The following is an 18,852-nucleotide window of genomic DNA, read 5'->3' on the forward strand; positions in this document are numbered from 1 at the left end:
TATAAACATTGGTGTTTTCATTATATTGTATGTTGTAAGAATTTGTCACATAAGTATATTGTTTTGCTACTTAGTTTTAAAATTTAAGTTACAACAAGCAAAAATCAAAAAAGGTTCCTATAAAACCAATCTGAATCTTTTAACTAAAGTTAATATTTATATTTGTAGTACAGTGTACGAGTTTAACCTGAACTGCATTAAACTGGTTTAATTTACTATATCACCGTGAATTAAAAAATTCCCGCCCAACAAGCACAGTGCATCTTCCCAACCATGCGCAGAATAAGCAAGTTTTTCTTTGGAAGTGGCCGGAAATGAATAAAACATCCGTTTGAAATAATCTATTTTATTTTCTCCAATATAATTTACTTTTTCTGTAATGTAATGACAATTTAAACTGCATTGAATTGAAATGTAAGTTTTCAAACAACATCATGGTAATTTAAAAAAATGGCCGTCTAAAACAAGAATTAAATAATGTCTTACTCTGTAAAACATCAAAAATTCAAGCATTGAATTTAAAACAATTAATAGTAATCAATAATAAGTTGTTTAAAGTTCCAACCATCTGCTCAACCAAAATGAACAAAACGTATTTTTGTAACTAGCACCAACATCTTTAAATGAATAAAGATATATGCTTGATTTTTGAATAAAAAAAAGTATGTATTTATTCCGAAGATTTTTCTGTTAATTAACTAAGAACTCTTTAGAAAAAATAAAAAGTTTTATTAATCATAGTTAAAAGTAGCTTTGCTGAGGTAGATTTCATTAAGTTGAGCAAATTCAAGAAAACTACACCTGTTTTTATACAAGTAGCAATTTCCACTTATAGATTTTCAATACTAAAAATATGCACAAAGTTTGTAGCATATAGCACTGTTATAAAATTCTACAATTTGTGGTTTAAAATATTTTTTTTGGGGAATTGATGTGAAAGAGTAAACTTGATTTCTGGTTAAAAAAAAATTAGAATGTGTTTTTTCCCACTGTAAACTAGTTATACACACCTGACTTACATACAGGGTGGCCACTATCCTGGAAAAATCAGGAATTTGACAATTTAAGCTAAAAAATTTGAGAAAAAAACATGGAGTTGTGAACAAAAATCACTAAAAAAACTAAACAACAATTTTTACGTGTTTTGTAGTAAAATTTCGATTTGACCTACAAACTCTATCATATGTCACCATCATTTTTTTTAATAAAAGATAAATTCAAAGTAGCTTAACATGATCTTTTCAATGTTGTTATACTATTCAACACAGTTTTTTTTACCTAAAATTTTTTTTTTTTTTAAATACACCCAAAAATGTGTGCATTCAAAACCCTATAGTGTTGCCACTTTACCTGGAAAAACTTGGAATTTGTCAATTTAGGCCAAAAAAACACTAAATTTTCACATGTTCAGCAGTAAAATTTCGACTCGAGAAACATATCATATAAATAAATAAAAAAATGTAATCATCGTTAATTTTTTTTTTATTAAAAAGCATTTTTAAAGTAGCTTAACAGTATCTTTTCAATGTTGTTATACTATTTAACAGTTTCTTACGTTAAACTTAACATAAAATTAAAAATAGACCCAAAAATGTGTAAATTTTAAAACCTAGAAGAAGATTGGAATACCTGGAAAAAAGCTTGAAAAAACGAGTAGCAACCCTGAACCTAGAAGAAATTTAGAAAATTTTCCGAAAACCAGTGACAACCCTGTATATGGGTAGGTGTCAAATTTGTACGAGCGGACAAAATTGCACGAAGACACTTTTGCACGGGTTGAATTTTATTTTTCTTTCACTGTTACCCCTTACTCTCGGTCAGTTACTTTTTTATTCTTTTTGTTTTTTTTTTTTAATTTATCTTTTTTTGTTTTATTTAAATATATTTTTTACTCTCATGTAAAATTGACCTCTTGTGAAATTTTGTCTTCGTGCAATTTAATTTCTCCGTGCAATACTGACCTGTTCCCCTATGAATGGGTAGCTGTAAAATCAACTGTTTTCCTAGCCAATTCCTTCACTAAAAAATTACTAAGCTTTACTTTTTTTCAAGTATAAATTTCATAAGTTGAAAAAGTTTACAACTTAAACTTTCACTTAGAATGAAAGCTTGTTTTCTTAACTTAAAAATATAAATTTCTACCAGTATTTCTTTAGATTTACAGCATTCGAAATAAATAATAATGTTCAGCAAAAATTTTTACTAATACTTAATAGTTTTATTTACTTTTACCCAAAACAATTGCTTAAAAACTAAAGTAAATAAATTAAGAACGTTATTGTTGAAATTAGTCAAACAAACATATTTTTTCTTAATCATTATTAAGTTTTAACGAACTAGTAAGAAAAGATTTTATTATGTAGTTTTAGAAATTTAACAAATTAAGAAGCTCGTTTGTAAACGAGCACAATACAAAAATTGGTAAATACACGCTGTACAAATTTTAGCAATTGTTTTGGTTAGTTCTTGAAGAAATACAAATGTTTTTAGCTGCAAAATGTGCTTCTTTGTTCTAATTTTAAAATTCATAAATTTAATTAAGTCCAGGCGGTTTTTCCGCTTTCGTCATCGTCTATGTCAAGATTTCCGTCTTTACCCACGTGACCTCTGCTGGTAAAACACTTCGTTTTACTCCTGTAACCCGATGTGACAGTGCTCTTGTGTCTGCCCGGAAAAGTGCGACAACTCTGTCAACGTCATTTATAAAATTATTGTCTTTAATTTCGTCTGACGTCATAACTGCGTCATCGCTATCAACCGCGTTGTTCCAGTGGAAGATTTGTGTCCAAACTGAATTTTGTCTTCTCGTTTTTCGACGCCCCCGCTAAATCCCTGCGCTAGGGTTGTTGCTTAAAAAAGTAGTAAATGTTGTGTTAATTTAGTTTTTAACCTAACAACTAAATTTAACCAAAAAATTGTTTACCTGTTGTGTAAAAGATTCTATAAACAAAAAAATTGTTGCAAGTTTCAAAATTAATGTTCTATCTGTATAATTTACTCCAAGTGTTTAGTAATTTCAGTTATTTTGAATTCTAGTTCTGAAAACAAAAGCTACAACCTAATTATACTTAACAAATACATAAGAAATATTTTACAAAAAGAACAGCTTATTACTAAAAAACCTTTTGTTACTAATTTTGACTTGTTATGCTTGTTTATTGGTTTCAATTAATTAAGATTCATCTTAGAGCACAACATATATAAACTTAGAAGACTAAACTAGTTTCGTAACAAATATTAAATACGAAAAAAAGTACTTTTTTAAATTATTTATAACAACTTATTCTATTCAACTTTTTAATTTTTATTTGTTGCTTCTTACTTCAACTGTTTAAAACTTCTTTAAAACCTTTTTTTATTCGAATATTAATGAAATGATCAATGTATAGAAAACTCATTAGTAAACAAACGCTTTTGTTTTAAATATTTAATGTGTAAACTTGGTAATTTCATTCAATATTTGTTAGAACTTTTACCAGTTTTAATATGAACATGATATATTGTTTATTGAACGACAAAACAAAAGCGCCTAAAAAATTTGGTCCAAGGACCTGGTGTACAAAAAGAAACCTTCCGCTTATCGAGTCGCACACCAGAACAGTTTAACGTTATGTGCAGGACATGGACCTGTGATTGTTACTATCTTGCACAGGTCTTGCCCAGAAAAGCACTATCGCCAGTAAGAATTCGAAATGTATAAAAAAAATACTACAGTTTAAACATTAACAATTTTGTTTTTAAATTATGTAAAGATAGTTCTATTAACTTAAGAATACTAATATTATTTAGTTTCGTAAAAGACAAATAAATTGGTTTTACATAATTTTGCTTTTTTGAAAAGGCTGTGGTTTTGTTAGTAAATAAGTTTACATAAGAACCCTTGTTAGAACTGTTATGTGTTTTATGTAAACTGTTTAGAAAATCTAAAAGTGGTCGTGATCCTTTGAAAATATTATGTGTACATAAATAAAAAAAATGTGATAAATAATTCTTAAACTTGTTTAGTTTTAAAACTTAGATATAAGCTACAAAAATTTAACAAAATTTTATATCTTCTTTTGTATACTTAAGTGTTCAAGTAGAAAAAACAAAAATGCATTAAAAAAACAAAAAAATTTATCTACTTTTAGGTATTATACTCAATAGTTCAATCTATATGACTTTAAGTTATCACGTTTATTAGTTATAATCACGGATGGCAGTAGAAAATTAAGTTAGAAAATTAAGTTGTTATATGTTTTTATTGTTTTTAAAAATTAGTAGCTATATATATATATATATATATATATATATATACATCAAAACGAACACTACTTTTACATTTGCTAAATTGCTTCTTGCACATCAAATATTTTATGTCCTTTTTTATGGAGAAGATTTGATGTATAAGCGTCAAGCCAAAAGCATATAAAGAATTTTACTTAGTTTAGTTTATACTTAATATATGTTGCTGTACTTTTATATAAAAAGTCAAATAGTTTTATCCAAATCTAAGCAGTACAACATATTATCTCTACATCGTAGCTATGTAAAGAAAAGTTGTATAAAGCCAATCTTTAAGTTTGTTTTCAAGGTAAACCAACAGGCATGTATATTTCGTTCTTATCTTAGCTAAAGTTTTCAGAAAATTTACCGAGTACAACAGGGGTAGGTAGCCTTATATACCTGGCCGCACTATTTAGAAAAAAAGTCTTGAGGGCCATGTTTATTTAAAAAAAAACATATAAATCAGTAGAAAAATGTTGTGCAACATCAAAAAAATAATAAATTTAGCCATATTACAGCACTAATAAAGAGTATTCGCTGAATTAAGAGCCTAACTGTAAGTTTTTATAATAAAATATTTAGTTATTTTCGTTTTCAAAATGTATGTTTCTGACTGAAAAGGAGCTCGCGGGCCACATATTTTGACTTCAAGGGTCGCATTTGGTCCGCGGGCCGCAGTTTTCTGACCCCTGGAATACAACTTAACTTTTATAATCTTCAACTCGTTACATGCTGTTTGTAACAATCTCCTGTTAAAATACTAGCTACTCACTGTAAAGACTTAATATCAAGCTAATTAAATTCTGCATGATTTTTTTGTTTCTGACCAGACTATTAGAGAGCCTAGTAAGTAAAAGTTATCTGCATTAAAGTATATTTCGTTTGCTCTATTTAAAATATATTACTTGTTGTGTTTATAATAGAAATGGATAATTTAAATAGCAGTTTTTAAAAAACTAGTACAATTTCGTTTAGAACTAGTGTTTTCTGCTGCAATATATTTAATACAGTTTACTACAATAAAACATTTATTAAAAACAGCTTAAAAAAACTTAATAATATTTAAAAGCTCAATTACTACAACTAAACGTTTTTAAGTTTAATAAAATTTTCCCTTAAAATATCTCAAGTAGCCAAACTTAATTATTTTCAAATATAAATATTATTAAAAATTTTTTAAATTAGGACTTTTTTTAAAAATAAACTTTCTAAAATAAATACTTACACCAATATCACTTTGTAGACATTTAAAGCATTAATTAAAAAAAACATAAACGGCATTTAGTTTTTAGTCTAAAAACAATTTAATCCGTAATACGCTATAATTAAACTATAATTTTTTAAATATAGTAAGTCTGCTTTAAGTGTTCACAATTTATTATTGAAGTTTGTTATTCCAAAGAGCTTTATGCTACTTATAGTTAAGTATATTTAAAAGTTAGTTAATTTAGCACAAGTCTTATTGGTGCTTAGTTATAAGAAGTTTTATTTCTAAACTACTAAAAGGAATAAACAAGTCATAGAACTTCTACAACAAAATACTTACTTAAAGCTTTTGAAAAAACTTTACCAAAAGTAAATACATCTTAACTTCTAAATAACTATTTACTAGTTTTTTTATTAAAAGCTTTTGTTAAAAACTTAAGCCTACTTTATATCAAGTAATATCTACATTACAAAACAATACGAAAACTAAAAGTAACCAGTAAAAGTTTTAAACCTATCTTATTTGTAATTAATTATTAAAAACTATTGAGAAACAAAAAAACAATAATGTAAATGTTTTTGCTAAATTTACATACCTATAAACTGGTAAAATATTATTTAATTTCAACACTTTTTTTTTAGTTACAGCTTTTGTATTTTTAACGTGTTAAATATTTTTAATGTTTGTTTTTTATCAAACTTCATGTGTTTGAATTATCATAAGAAAAAAAAAACTAGCTAAGTTTAGTTTTAAAACAGATATTAATAAATGAAATTATCAAAAAAGCTAAGAGCTTAGTTTACAAATTATCTTTTTTTTTTATTACTATCATACGTACTACGATGAGTATGTTAAAAAACTTTAGTTTAAGTAAAAAACAAATTTGGCATTACGTAATAACTTACAAGATAAAACAAAAAAACTTGATACTAAATAAATAAAAAAAATTTAGTTTTAAGGAGTATGTTCGTATTTTATTTTAGTTAGTTTGAACTACTATACTATTATGTTAAAAACAAACAAGTATGTATTACAATCAACGTAAAACGTTTTTGAAAGTGTTGAAAAACTTGCTTCTTTTCATCAAAATTTCGTTTCTGCAATGTCATTGATTTATCTAGTAGCTTGCTTCTTACATTTTAGTTAAAAAAATGTTCGAAAAATAAATTGATTATTTAAAATGAAAACTTACAAACATGCACTTTATTTAGGTGCTATGATGACTTTAGATAATTTTGTATTTAATTTTTTTTAAGAATTAAAACAATTACGAAGGTTTGCAAATATTACTTTTGATTTAAATTTTTCAGTTGTTAGTTATAAGAGCAGAAAAGTTTATTTGTATTTTAAAAACTTTATTTCATTTAACATTATCATAAGCTTAGTCCAATTAACCTTTTTTTATAAATTTTTTTTACTAACCAGCTAAAGTATATGAACTATTTTTTTTAAACCAAAAGAAACAAAATTTATTTTTGTTATTATAAAAGTTTATCGTAAAAAATATTTTTGTACGTATTTTTGTATGTATTTTGTTTTAAACCAAGCATACATAGTTGTTTTTCATAAACTACTAGTTTTACATTAAACTTATAAAAAATATATTAAAAGTAAAACTATTGATATGAAACAAAATTAGAACAATTTTATTTTATAAAATAAACTCATTTTAAACTAAACTTTTAGTACATACGAAAGCAAACCAGTGAATAGTTTTAGTTTAAACTTTGCATTAAAGTTGTACAAATATAAAGCAATGACTGCATATTTTTAACTTAAAATTGATTTTCAAAATTGAATAAAAATTAATAACGCGAAAAACTTTTTACAGAATTATTTTGCTAAGCTGTGTAAGCCAGTTCTAAACAGCAAACTATTCAAAGTATTAAAAAATTTGTAATACTTCAATAGGCGATCAAACAAATTATGAGCGACCACCAATTCAAGCCAATAAACGTGAAAGAAGCCGCCAAAACGGCAAAAGTCTGGGGCGCCTTCAAACCCCATGACAGCGGCAACAAAATCGCAAAGATCAGCAAAAACCAAAACGCGAAACCGCTTGGCAGAAAACAGGGTCAAAGCTCAAAGTATTTCAAATTCACCAACGAGGGTGAAGCGTTTTCCAACAAGGGTAAGTTCACCGGTTCAAAACCGTTTAGAAAGCCGAAGCCACTGAACCGAAACAAAACCAGGAGCAGAGTGAAAGACGGCAAAAAGTCTGTGCAGGATTACAATGATGACCTGTTCGGAACTTTTTATTCAGAACAATCGTACAAGCCTGTTCCAAAACCGAGATACTCGCTTACAAATAACAAGGAAAATTTGTTATGTGGTGGAAAACCGCTTCCGAAGCCTAGAAAACTTTGTAAAGGAAGCAAAACCAGCAAAATCCCTTCGGAAGTTACTTTTGACGATTTAAAAGAGACATCTTCGCCAAAGAACTTCCTTAAAGCTAAAGGATCTCAGTTTGTGAAGACCATCAGAAACCTGATGCCTTTAAAGTCCAGCAGGAGGCCGAGAACGAAAAGCGAATCGGCCGCGAACAGGCCTGGAAGTTCAAAAACCAAAAAAGCCCCTGACCCGAAACCTTCAAGATTACGCAAGAGCTTCATCAGACAAAAGAAGAAGTTGTACGAAGTCGTGGATCCTCAGAACGCTCCCGAAGTTCTCCCGAGGACGATTTATGCCGATTGGGCGTGGAGGATGAGCACTAGGAGGAACAAGAAAGGGCGACCCGTGGCGGATAAAAGACACAGGTTTTCTTATGAAGATTGATTTGAAGCAAATTTCTTCTGTGGAAGTTAATACCTAGACATTTTTTTCACTTGTCTTAATGTTAGGATAAAAGTTTTAAAGCTATCCAAAATTTAAAAAGCCATTCTTGAATATGTGTTCAGTGTCAAACTCTTTTAGTTTTGTTTTGTGAAAATTAAGATGCAAATTTTTTCATAATTTTTCTAAAGTTGACTTTGGCGGGCCGGATTACTTATTAATTTTGAAACTGTTTAGCGAAATGGCTTTTTTCATCCGCGAGTCAGATTCCATTGAAACTAAAAAGAAAAATTACAGAGTCTGCGGGCCGTACGTTGCCAAATCTTATTATAAAGTGACTAAACTAGTATATTTTTGTTGAAAAAAAAAGAACTATTTGTAGAAAAAACTATTATCTTTTAGTTGCTGCTCAACATAACAGACTGCTTACTAAATAAGTTTTAAAAACAACTTATTTACTGCCTTAAAAGTATAAATTCGTTTAAATAACAACTTATTTTTCAAACATGTTATTTGGCCAAAACAAAATTTACCTAACGCATGGGATGTTGTTCCGAAAAAAATACTTATAAGGACTTATTAAATTAGGAAAAAATTATTTTTATCACTTTAACTGGTTAAGCTTTTACCTTTTCTATTTGTTAGTTTTTTAATCATTGATTAAATTTGATTGCTTGAGAAAAAAATTGCAAATATATTAATTTATGCAAATCATTTCAAAACACAATTGACATCCTAAATGTTCTAATAATTCTAAATGCAGTTTTGTTTTGAACATTATACAAAATTGTTAATTCGTTTTTAGATTATAAATTATTGCGATTATTTACTCTTTTATTGACTTAGTCGAGTAAATTTTCTGTTATATTTTTAGCTGTAGTAGCAAAAAATAATTAACTATTGGAAGTTAATTAAACTAATTTTTTAGTTTAATTTTTTTTTAATATTTATGAAATAAAAGATCAACCTAAATTGGGTAAACAGTGTACTTTCTGTCTTTATTTTCAGATGTTTTTTTATTACTCTTTTATCAAAAAGACGTGTCCTGGACAAGACATTAAAATGTATCCAAGTGGTATGCGACTCGATAACTAAAATGTTCTTCGTGCATCAGGTCCTGGGACCAAATACTTTGAGCGTTTTTTTTTCGCTCAACAAACTGTAATAACAGTCAGTGTTTTTTAAAGTTTAAATAATTGTTTTAAACGTACACTAAAATACGTTTCAATTTTTTTATTAAAATTTTTAGTAAAAAGTTTTTGTTCTATTTATTTTCCTATAATTTTAATTTGTTTGATCTAACCCTATATTACTTGTTTTATAAACTGAAAACTAAAACAGTTTTGTAAAGTTTTAAAACAACTGTCGTATAACTGTAGAATAAAAGTGTATGATTGTTGTAAAACTATTGTAAAACTCTAAAAACTTACAAAATTATTATGTTATACTAAATATAATAAAAAATAACAATATGTTTTAGTTAAACAAAGAACCGTTTATACTTAATAATGACTAATTATTTATAAGCAAACTTCACCTTGCACGATAGAGTTTTTTTGGCTCCAAACCTTTTATGTACAAAACCTTTATCCTAGCAACTTTAGAGGTCCTAACAAAATAGGTGACTAGTAAAAAACAATAATACAAAGAGTTTATTTACCAACCATGTTTCTACCCGTAGGCGTTATCGAGCTGTAAACTCTGGAACTATAGTAAAGAGTTAATATGACAAAAATTTTGATAAGATTATTAACTTTTGTATAACTTTTAAAAATCACATTGCTAGTACTAGTAAGCAAAATAAGATTGTGAACTATTTTTTAAAGAGGTATTGCTTTTTTACTGCAAATAACACAGTTTTTTAAGTTAAACTACACTTGTAAGAAATCAATATATGTTGAGAAAGCTATTTTTAAAGCAACAAAAAAATCATTAGTAGATATATACCGAATCCAACTATCTGGATTCGGATCCAGCCGGATATTGTCTTTTTAGACCTGGATCCGGATTCAGCCGGATTTTGGTTTGAAAAAACATCCGGAAACAGATCAGGTAGATCACTAGCTAAAATATTTAGCTAACCTTGATAACAAGTGATAAAATCTAAACTGTTATATTTGACAAAAAAATATCGTGTGTTGTTTATAGTGTTCAAGCATTTTAAAACCTGTAAAAGACAAAAACAAACTTTTAAACAAAGAGTCATTCAGAAAAATTTTTAGTCGTAAAAATACTGAACGAAATAGTTTCTTACTAATGATGAAATTTCGATACACAACAACAAGTAACTTCAGTAAGTTTAATGAGTTTATTGAAAAGAGACATAAACTGTTATGATTTTACCTCTTTAAATTTGTAAATAGGGTGATTATTTTTCACAACAACAAAAATAAATTTTACAGAGTTTGGTAGAGTTATAAGCTTTACTAATATTGTTTGTTCAAGTTTATTAATAACATTATAGGTTTTTATCGACTACAACGCTAATAACTCTAAATTTGGTATAATTGCGTTTTTAATTTCAAGAGTGTCCCGATTATGGTTTTTATTCAGTTGGTAAATTTTATCAACTAACACTAAGAATTATTCACTAATAATGTTTTTTTGCTAAACATGAAAAAAGTAGAATTATTACCATTTTCTATATATTTGTTTAGTACAAACTGTTATCTCTAAAAACACATTCGCAAGCCGAATTTTACCTGCAGTCTACAGGGGCGTCGCGTGGGGTAAAGAGTTAACGAAGTGCTTCTTCATAAAAAAAATACAAAATGTCATAGTATTTAAAAATTTTTTTTAATTAGCTTTCTTTTTCAAACGATTTGTAGTGATTGTAGTGTTTTTATATTACTAAACTAGTTTTTAAATATATCAAAGTATAAGGTTTTTAAAAACTTGTAAAGGTTCCGCACCCCTAACAAAATACCATCACCACTGCTACAGGCCGTATGTTGTCCACTACTCTATAACAAAGTTTAATGAAGTAAAAATTATTAATTTTAGATAATATTGAAGGTTAAAACCTCATTTTATATTACTTTCTATTTAGTTTGTATTAATATTAACTGAAAATGTTGAAAAGTTATTGTTGTTGCTTTTATCTAGCTTTTTGAATAAAATAATTAAATTGCTTGTATCTATACAGACAAAAATATATGTTGAAATACTTATTTATACTTTTTTTCTACAAAAAAACTACTAAAGCTAAATTGTTTAAAACACGTAGCTAAACTTTTTAAATATTAGATAACTAAAGTGATTATAATTGTCTTTACAACTGATGAAACACAGACGTTAACTTTTTACTTACTTCTCTGGTTATCGACAATTAACAACAACTCATGAGACATTGTGCGACCTGATTTCATCCATGACTTAATAGGCAGACACAGCCACGATGAACCGTTGCATCAGTCAAAAGCAGTTAGAAACAGTATTAACAGTATAAAGCGTATACAAGTTTAACGCTACTAGAATTTATACTGTTTTCTCACTTAAGTTGTCATGCAAGGGCGTGTGGTGATTAAAAAATCCTATTTTTACAATAACCACTTTAGAAAAAGGTTGAAGCTACTTGAGTATTTTTCTGTAAGAATTTTTTGATCAGCTATAACCGAATAAAGTATTTCACTTAGTTAAGGCCAGTAAATTTATTAGAAGATTTTAATAAATGTTAGTATAAGATGAGGTGAGATTTAAAACTTTGGCAGATTAAAAAATCACATTTCGTTTCCTTCCTGTTATTTTGTAGTTTCACATTTAACTTCCTTCCTGTTATTTTGTACCACATATCGTTTCCTTCCTGTTATATGTTTTCCATATACATATAGAGTCGTTGCTTGGTAATCATGGCATTAATAATTCATTTTTGCTTTAAAAGGTTGTACTTTTATTAAAGGTACTATTTTAAAAGTAACTTAGTTCGTAGTTTTCAGTTAAATTAAAAGTATTTTTACACCTAGTTAAAAAGTCTAAATTTGGATTAAATTAAAACTTCAAGTCTTAACAGTTTGAAAAAAAAAAGATGAGTTGAAGTTATAATTAGCAGTTTTATTATATCTTACGATTTGTGATAACTGTATATAAAAATTTACATTTACAACTTTTGTAAGTAAGTGAAAAAAATGCATATTAAAGTTTACTCTGAAAATATAAAAATTTATTAAAAATACTTTTGGTATATGAGTACGAAAAAGTATACTTTTAGTAAAATAATTGAGGCGTTAGCGAAAGTTAAATTTATACAATGTAAGTACAAATACTTAATGATGCTGTTTCTGGTTATTCTTTTAATATAGCTTATTTAAAAAAAAATTACTTTCCTTAAGCCTGATTTAAACCAGTTTTTTTTTTGGGATAGCTTTTAGGCAATTTTTAAAATTTGTGACTAAATGAAAAAGTAGTTTGTTAATTATCTTAATTACAACTTAGAAATTAAGCAATTTAAAACTTTGTAACTGAATGCAAAATAATTTGTTAATAGTAAGGTTGAAATAAGGTTATAAAATCAGTTAGAAAAATTAATGAAAACATTGATTTGACAATTATCATAATAACAACGGTGTACAGCTTAAAAGAAATTAATAAAACTTTTAATGCTTGTTGTCATGTAATCTCAGTCGTTATTTTAATGTGATTAAAATAGCTTATTGAATCGTTTTTCTATTGATAAAAGGATTAGTAGGACACAACAATCATTTACTCTTTATAGCAATAATCATGTTTTTAATAACTACAAAGTACAGAATAAAAAGAATAACTAGTGAAAAAAAATAAACATTTTTTGTTTACAAGAAAACCAAACATTTCATCAATTTTTTTTCAAGCATAGTTTCTAGTCAAATAAGTCTAAATGGATTTCAGAAGCGTCTTGTCCGTGCTACTCGTGTTTTTTCTGTTAAAAAACACGCTGGCAGCCAAGCTTCGACCGAGAACGTTGCACCCAACCGATGCAGACAGAAAGGCTTACGTTCAAATGCACAACGACGTCAGGCGTAATGTGAGTTTTTTGTTTGTTTTTGATAAATAAGTTAAATTATCGAGTAGTAAACTATAAGTTTTATAAACTTGTTATGCATTATCATTTTTAATGGTCAGTCATTAGTTATTATGTCAGACACCAAGAATGACTTAACTCGAGTAAAAAGATCCGTGAATCAGTTTTTTTTTTAATATGTTTAGGACAGAGACTTTTTCTCATCGTTGGGCCAGATACTTTATAAAAAAAAGTATTTTGCGAGCCAAGCTTGTCATGGATAAGTCTTGGGGCCGCATAAATAAAAATATATACGTCAAGAATCAAAATATCTCTTAATTTTTTTTAAATAAAATAATTTTTTAATAAGCACTGCTTTATACTTTATATTTAGGAGGACACTTATAAATGTATGTTTTAATAAAGGTTAGTTAATCTGTTCTGCACAATGCTTTTTAAAGCTACTTCTGAGAATTTCAGCATTCAGACGTTGCTCGCCAATGTATTAACTTTTTAAAACACTAAAAAACAAATGTTCAAAACTGCTGTTTTCAACATAATTGAATACGTTTTGTAAACCTTTGAAACAAAACACAACAATTTAGGCGGTACCGGAGGCGGCGAATATGGTGGAGATGAGGTGGGACAGGAGGTTGGAGCACCTGGCCAGGAAATACGCCAAGCAGTGCAAGTGGATGCACAGCTCGAAGGCGTCCAGAACCGCCAGGAACTTTGGTGTGGTCGGCGAGAGCTTGGCGGCCATCGGCGGAAGAAGTTACAACCGTACAAGTATGTTGTTTGAACTTGTAGGGTTACTTGGGTGGTTGTAGTGTTTAACCCACCTACACAAACAACCATAATTTAATTAAATCTAATTTCACTAAATCTAGTAATGCTAAATACTTGAAGCTACTATATATGCTAGTTACAAAAACTAGGCATGGAAATTATTGGTTATGTTTTATATTAAAGAACAAATACGCAATCTTACAATATAAAGAACCATGCAAACAATAATAATGCAAAAACAATAATAGAAGAATTTTGTACTTTAGAAAACACTTTAAACGGAGTTAAATCTAAGAGAATTTATTTAAGAAACCTTTAAAGTGAAATAAAAATCAACTGATTAAAACTTGAATAAAAAGACTTATGTATTAACAAACTATAAACATAACAAAAAGAAACAATTTAAATATATGTTTCTGGAAACCACATGCTAGCAGCAGCAAGGTGGTGGATAGAACGACGTCACTTCCCAAACTCAGTATATATTTATATATATATATATATAACAGTTACATCAGACTCGTTTTATCTTAACTGTAAATTATTCTATTTTTTCCTAGCTGTTACTTTATTTCACACAACTCAACAGTCAACGAAGCCGGCACCGTCATAGCGCAGACCGAAGACGTGTTCTACGCGCCGAGCTTCCAGCAGGCGGTGGAGGACGCGCTGAAGGGGTTCGAGGGAGAGAAGGAGCACTACGACTACCGGAGGAACGAGTGCGCGTCGCGGAAGGTGTGCGGTCACTACACGCAGATGGTGTGGGCGGAAACGGAGGCGGTCGGGTGCGCCGGTGGGTGAATTTTTTTCATTAAAATAAAAATGCGCTGGTTGGTGGAAAAGTTGTTGTTAAAAAATTATGTATTTAAAATTTTTGTAGAACTGAGAAAAAAATTATTACTTGTCGTTATTTGAGGATGCCCACCTGTAGATCAAAATTATCATAGAGTTATATTCAGGAGTTTATAAAGTAGGTGATATTTGCTAACAGCGAGAAAAAACTAGTAATGGATAAAAAAGGGGAATTGTCTAGTAAAGGGGCGATATATAATAAAGGGTCGATTGCATTTCAAATTCTTTTAAAAGACAATTGGTTTTTGAAACATTGGTTTAACTTTATTGTAAAAATACCTGTAAGGTTTCGTGTCTTTGTACTTCGGGAATACTTTTTCTTTGTTGAATGCGATAAAAAATTCGATGTTAAAAACTAAATTAAACTTAAAACTTAAGTAGGTATTATTTAACTTTGTTATTATGACTGTATACAACATCATCGGAATAGTTGTACCAGTAAGGAGTAAGTATTAATTTTTGAAGAAATTTTTGATTTTTATTTCTTAATTATAAGTAACTTTAAAATTTCAGTACATTAGCTATTTCACAAATTGCGTTTTTGAGCTTTCAAAGCTTAAAATAAGTGGTTAACAACAAATATGGTTCTCTAAAAGTCTAAACTATGTTGAGAAATCGTAATACTTATTCAATTTTCATATTATTGTAAAACAAAGAAAAACTCTTGCTTTTACTAAGCAAGAAGTCAAATATTCAACTTTTTGTCGTGCATATTAAACTTTTAAACCTTGTATTTTTTAGTGCAAATGTGCTTAGAGGTAACAAAAATTCGAAAAACTCCGTTTCCGATCTACGTGACTGTGTGCAACTACGGTGAATCTGGAAATTATGAGGGTCAGAAGCCTTATGTTGCCGGCAAACGTGGATCGCTATGTCCATCTGGAAAAACTTGTTTATAGTTGAATAAATTTAGTTGCTAGATAATAAATTTTCAAAAAACCAATTTAAAAAAAATAAGTGATTGTTTGTGTTTTTTACTTTTACATGTCACGCGTGCCAAGGTTTGAAAAATAAAACATGAACTATTATATGTCGTATTAATTTAAGTAGAGAAGTTACGCAACATTTTTGTCAAACTTTAAACGCAATTTTAATTAAAGTCATAGTTTTTTAAATAATTTTTATCTATTTTTCATTAATATAATTTAAAAGTCTCAAACTTAGATATTCAATTTAAACAGGTAATCTAAGATACAACTTTATTGGTTTTATTGAATTTTGAAAGATATTAAACAACTGTAAACAATGCATTCAAAAAGATTTCTACTGTATAGCTTAGAGAAACTATCTTTAAGTTTGTTTTGTCTGTATTATTATAAAAATACTTTGAAATTATATACAGTATTATTAAAAGTTTATAGTTTAAAAAACTAAAAACTTAAAAGCAATTTTTTAGATATTTCTTTTCAGTTTAAAGAGCCGTAGAACGCTTATAATTTATAAGTTATATGTGAAGTTTTTTGTGGTTTTACCAGCACAAGGTTTGTTATTATATCGAACCGTCATTATTTTCAAACAACTTTGAGATACAAAAACTTTAAATTTACTAATGACTACAAATAAAATGTTTAAATCTTTTAAAATATTAAAAAATTGATAATTGTTGTACATGTGTCTATTATAGAAGTGTTAAAACATAATCTCAGATGCCTAGTCTTTTTGTAACCATGAAAGTTGTTTTGTGTTCCGCTCTAATTTTTATTTGATTTAGAACACTTACGTATAAAGTATGAACTTAAGCTAGAAGTAAGCAGCGTACGGTCGGATCCAGCTAATCCGTGTATTTTACCTTAAAAATAGGTTCAAGACAAAAAAAAAAGAACATAATAATTTATTTTGAAAGTATGCTCAGTTAGTTTAACTATCAGTTTTGCAGTTTGTTGAAAAAATTTTTGTTTTCATATTTACTTTTTAAGAGCTTTATTAAATTTTTGTTTTCACTTTTTTAAGTTACGCAGCTGTGAATTTTTCAACACGTCGGACCACGAAGTGCTTATTTTAGTATATCTGGAAACTAAAAAAGTAGCTTAACTCTAACCTATGTAATAAATAATACATGATAAAACTAAACTTAGTTTTTTAACTACATTCAATTTTCAATAATTAACTTTATTTTATTCAAGTAAGAAACTAAATTTGTCAGCATATTAAATGAAATTAATCTATTTTAAAAATTAAACCTACAATAAAAATTCATTAGCAGACTCTTAACTTCAAAAGTAGTTATTAAAACCTTGAACAAGTCTGATAATGCTTTTAAAAACCTTAGATGATAACTGATATATTAGATTTATTTAAAGTAAAAAAAAATTCTATCAATATAAATGTATTTAACTGAGTAAAGCAACAAAATAAACCTATTAAAGCCAAATTAAAATACTTCCCTCTAATAAAGAGGGAAAAGTGACAAGTATCGTCTTCAACAACTGTAGCGATTTTCCTCCCCCCGAAAATTTTCCTCCAGTTCTTCTGATTGAACTGATGTCCTTCTTCGCCACCTTCTTCTTTCGTCCCGCCGAAATCCTCGCTTCGGGATGCAGGTGCTCCATTAGGTCCTTTTCTTATCCTCGACCGTGTTGTCGGTCAAGGAGATTTCGCCGAAAAAGCGGTCGGCGGGGCTTTCTTCATTTTACTAAAAAGAGCTTTATAAACGTATTTGAACAAGAAAAATTTCCTATGAACTTTTTGGTCAGATTTTCAAAATATTTAAATAGCATTTTTAACTTCGGATCTAGTACATCAATAGTATAAAAATAATCTTGTTTTAAACTTAAAAAAGTATTCATTTATGTGCAGCCAGATACCGTAAAAGATTTTGAAGATTATGACTAAAAACTGAACTTAAGCTTAAAAATTTGTCTACTAAAGTTAAAGATATTAATTTTAAACACAAAACTTAATTAATTTTTTTGATAACAAAAAAGTATTACATAATGTTTAAAAGTTATTGTTTAATTATTTTTAGTACCACTAAAATTTGTCGGAACTTAACACTTCTATAAAGAACTCTTAACTTTTTTAATTAAATTAATAGTTTTTGTAACGAAGTAAACTAACAAACAAATAGACTTATTATGATTTTTTTATAACAAACACATGTTATTTATAGTTTTTGATAACTAATTTACTTACTAGAGTTGTATAAATACTAAAAAAAGATACAATTTTTTTATATATAAAAACTATTGTTCAAAACAAACCATTGAAAAATTAATCCTTCACTTCATTAAAAAACTGAATTATCTCTTACTGACAAAATAAATTAAAACATGAAATTTATGTTAACAAATAACTATAAACAAGTTCTATAATTTCCATTTTTTGTTTACTATAACGCTTATCTTTATTTTTGGTATTTTATTTAAAAAAAGTTAGATTTTTGATAGAGCTTTAATTTTACTAAACACTTCAAAAAGAGATGCTTAAATTAATCTGAATATATTTTTATTCAAAAAGAACATGCATATGTATAACATAACAATTCTGTTTATAAAGTAATTGTTAGGATTAAGTTTTAAACTTATCTAAAATATAGTTCTAAAAATTTAAGAAACAATTTTTTAATTTGTGAAAACTTTAAAAATTGTTGTAAAATAATTATTCAGAAAAAAAAAAGCTTTAGAAATGTTATGATTTAAAATTACTAAATCTTTAACTGATATAAAAATAAAATCTTAAACGTTACATACCATTCTACTTATTTAACTAGCTGTTTTTACTGATGAAAGTTGATTTTATCTACAATAAAAATACAGAAACGAAAACATAACAGATCAAAAAAAAAAAAAACACTTTGAGACAAATGATAAAGTTTTCCACTCTTAACTTTTACCAAATTTCAGAAAAAATACTCAAATTTCATAAAAAAATCTGTGTCTTTTATCCGCCACGTGTTGCCTTTTCTAAAATTTACTCGACTAGGTCAATAACAGAAGTCAAAGGTCGCAATAATAATCATCGAAAAACGAATTAACAGTTTCGTATAATGTTC

The 18,852-nt window shown here is 27.7% G+C and overlaps 1 protein-coding gene across 1 annotated transcript; it reads left to right on the plus strand.

Annotated features, from left to right (window-relative positions):
- The first annotated feature begins 13,097 nt into the window (after window positions 1–13,097).
- LOC145850108 (peptidase inhibitor 16-like) lies at window positions 13,098–15,760 on the plus strand. Its single transcript, XM_082955254.1, has 4 exons — window positions 13,098–13,244; window positions 13,826–14,009; window positions 14,599–14,802; window positions 15,603–15,760. The coding sequence occupies exons 1-4, from the start codon at window positions 13,098–13,100 to the stop codon at window positions 15,758–15,760; spliced, it is 693 nt and encodes a 230-aa protein (XP_082811380.1).
- Window positions 15,761–18,852: the final 3,092 nt, after the last annotated feature.

Source organism: Thalia democratica, chromosome 2, assembly GCF_965202585.1.
Source record: "Thalia democratica chromosome 2, ktThaDemo2.hap1.1, whole genome shotgun sequence".
NCBI classification, from domain to species: Eukaryota; Metazoa; Chordata; class Thaliacea; order Salpida; family Salpidae; genus Thalia; species Thalia democratica.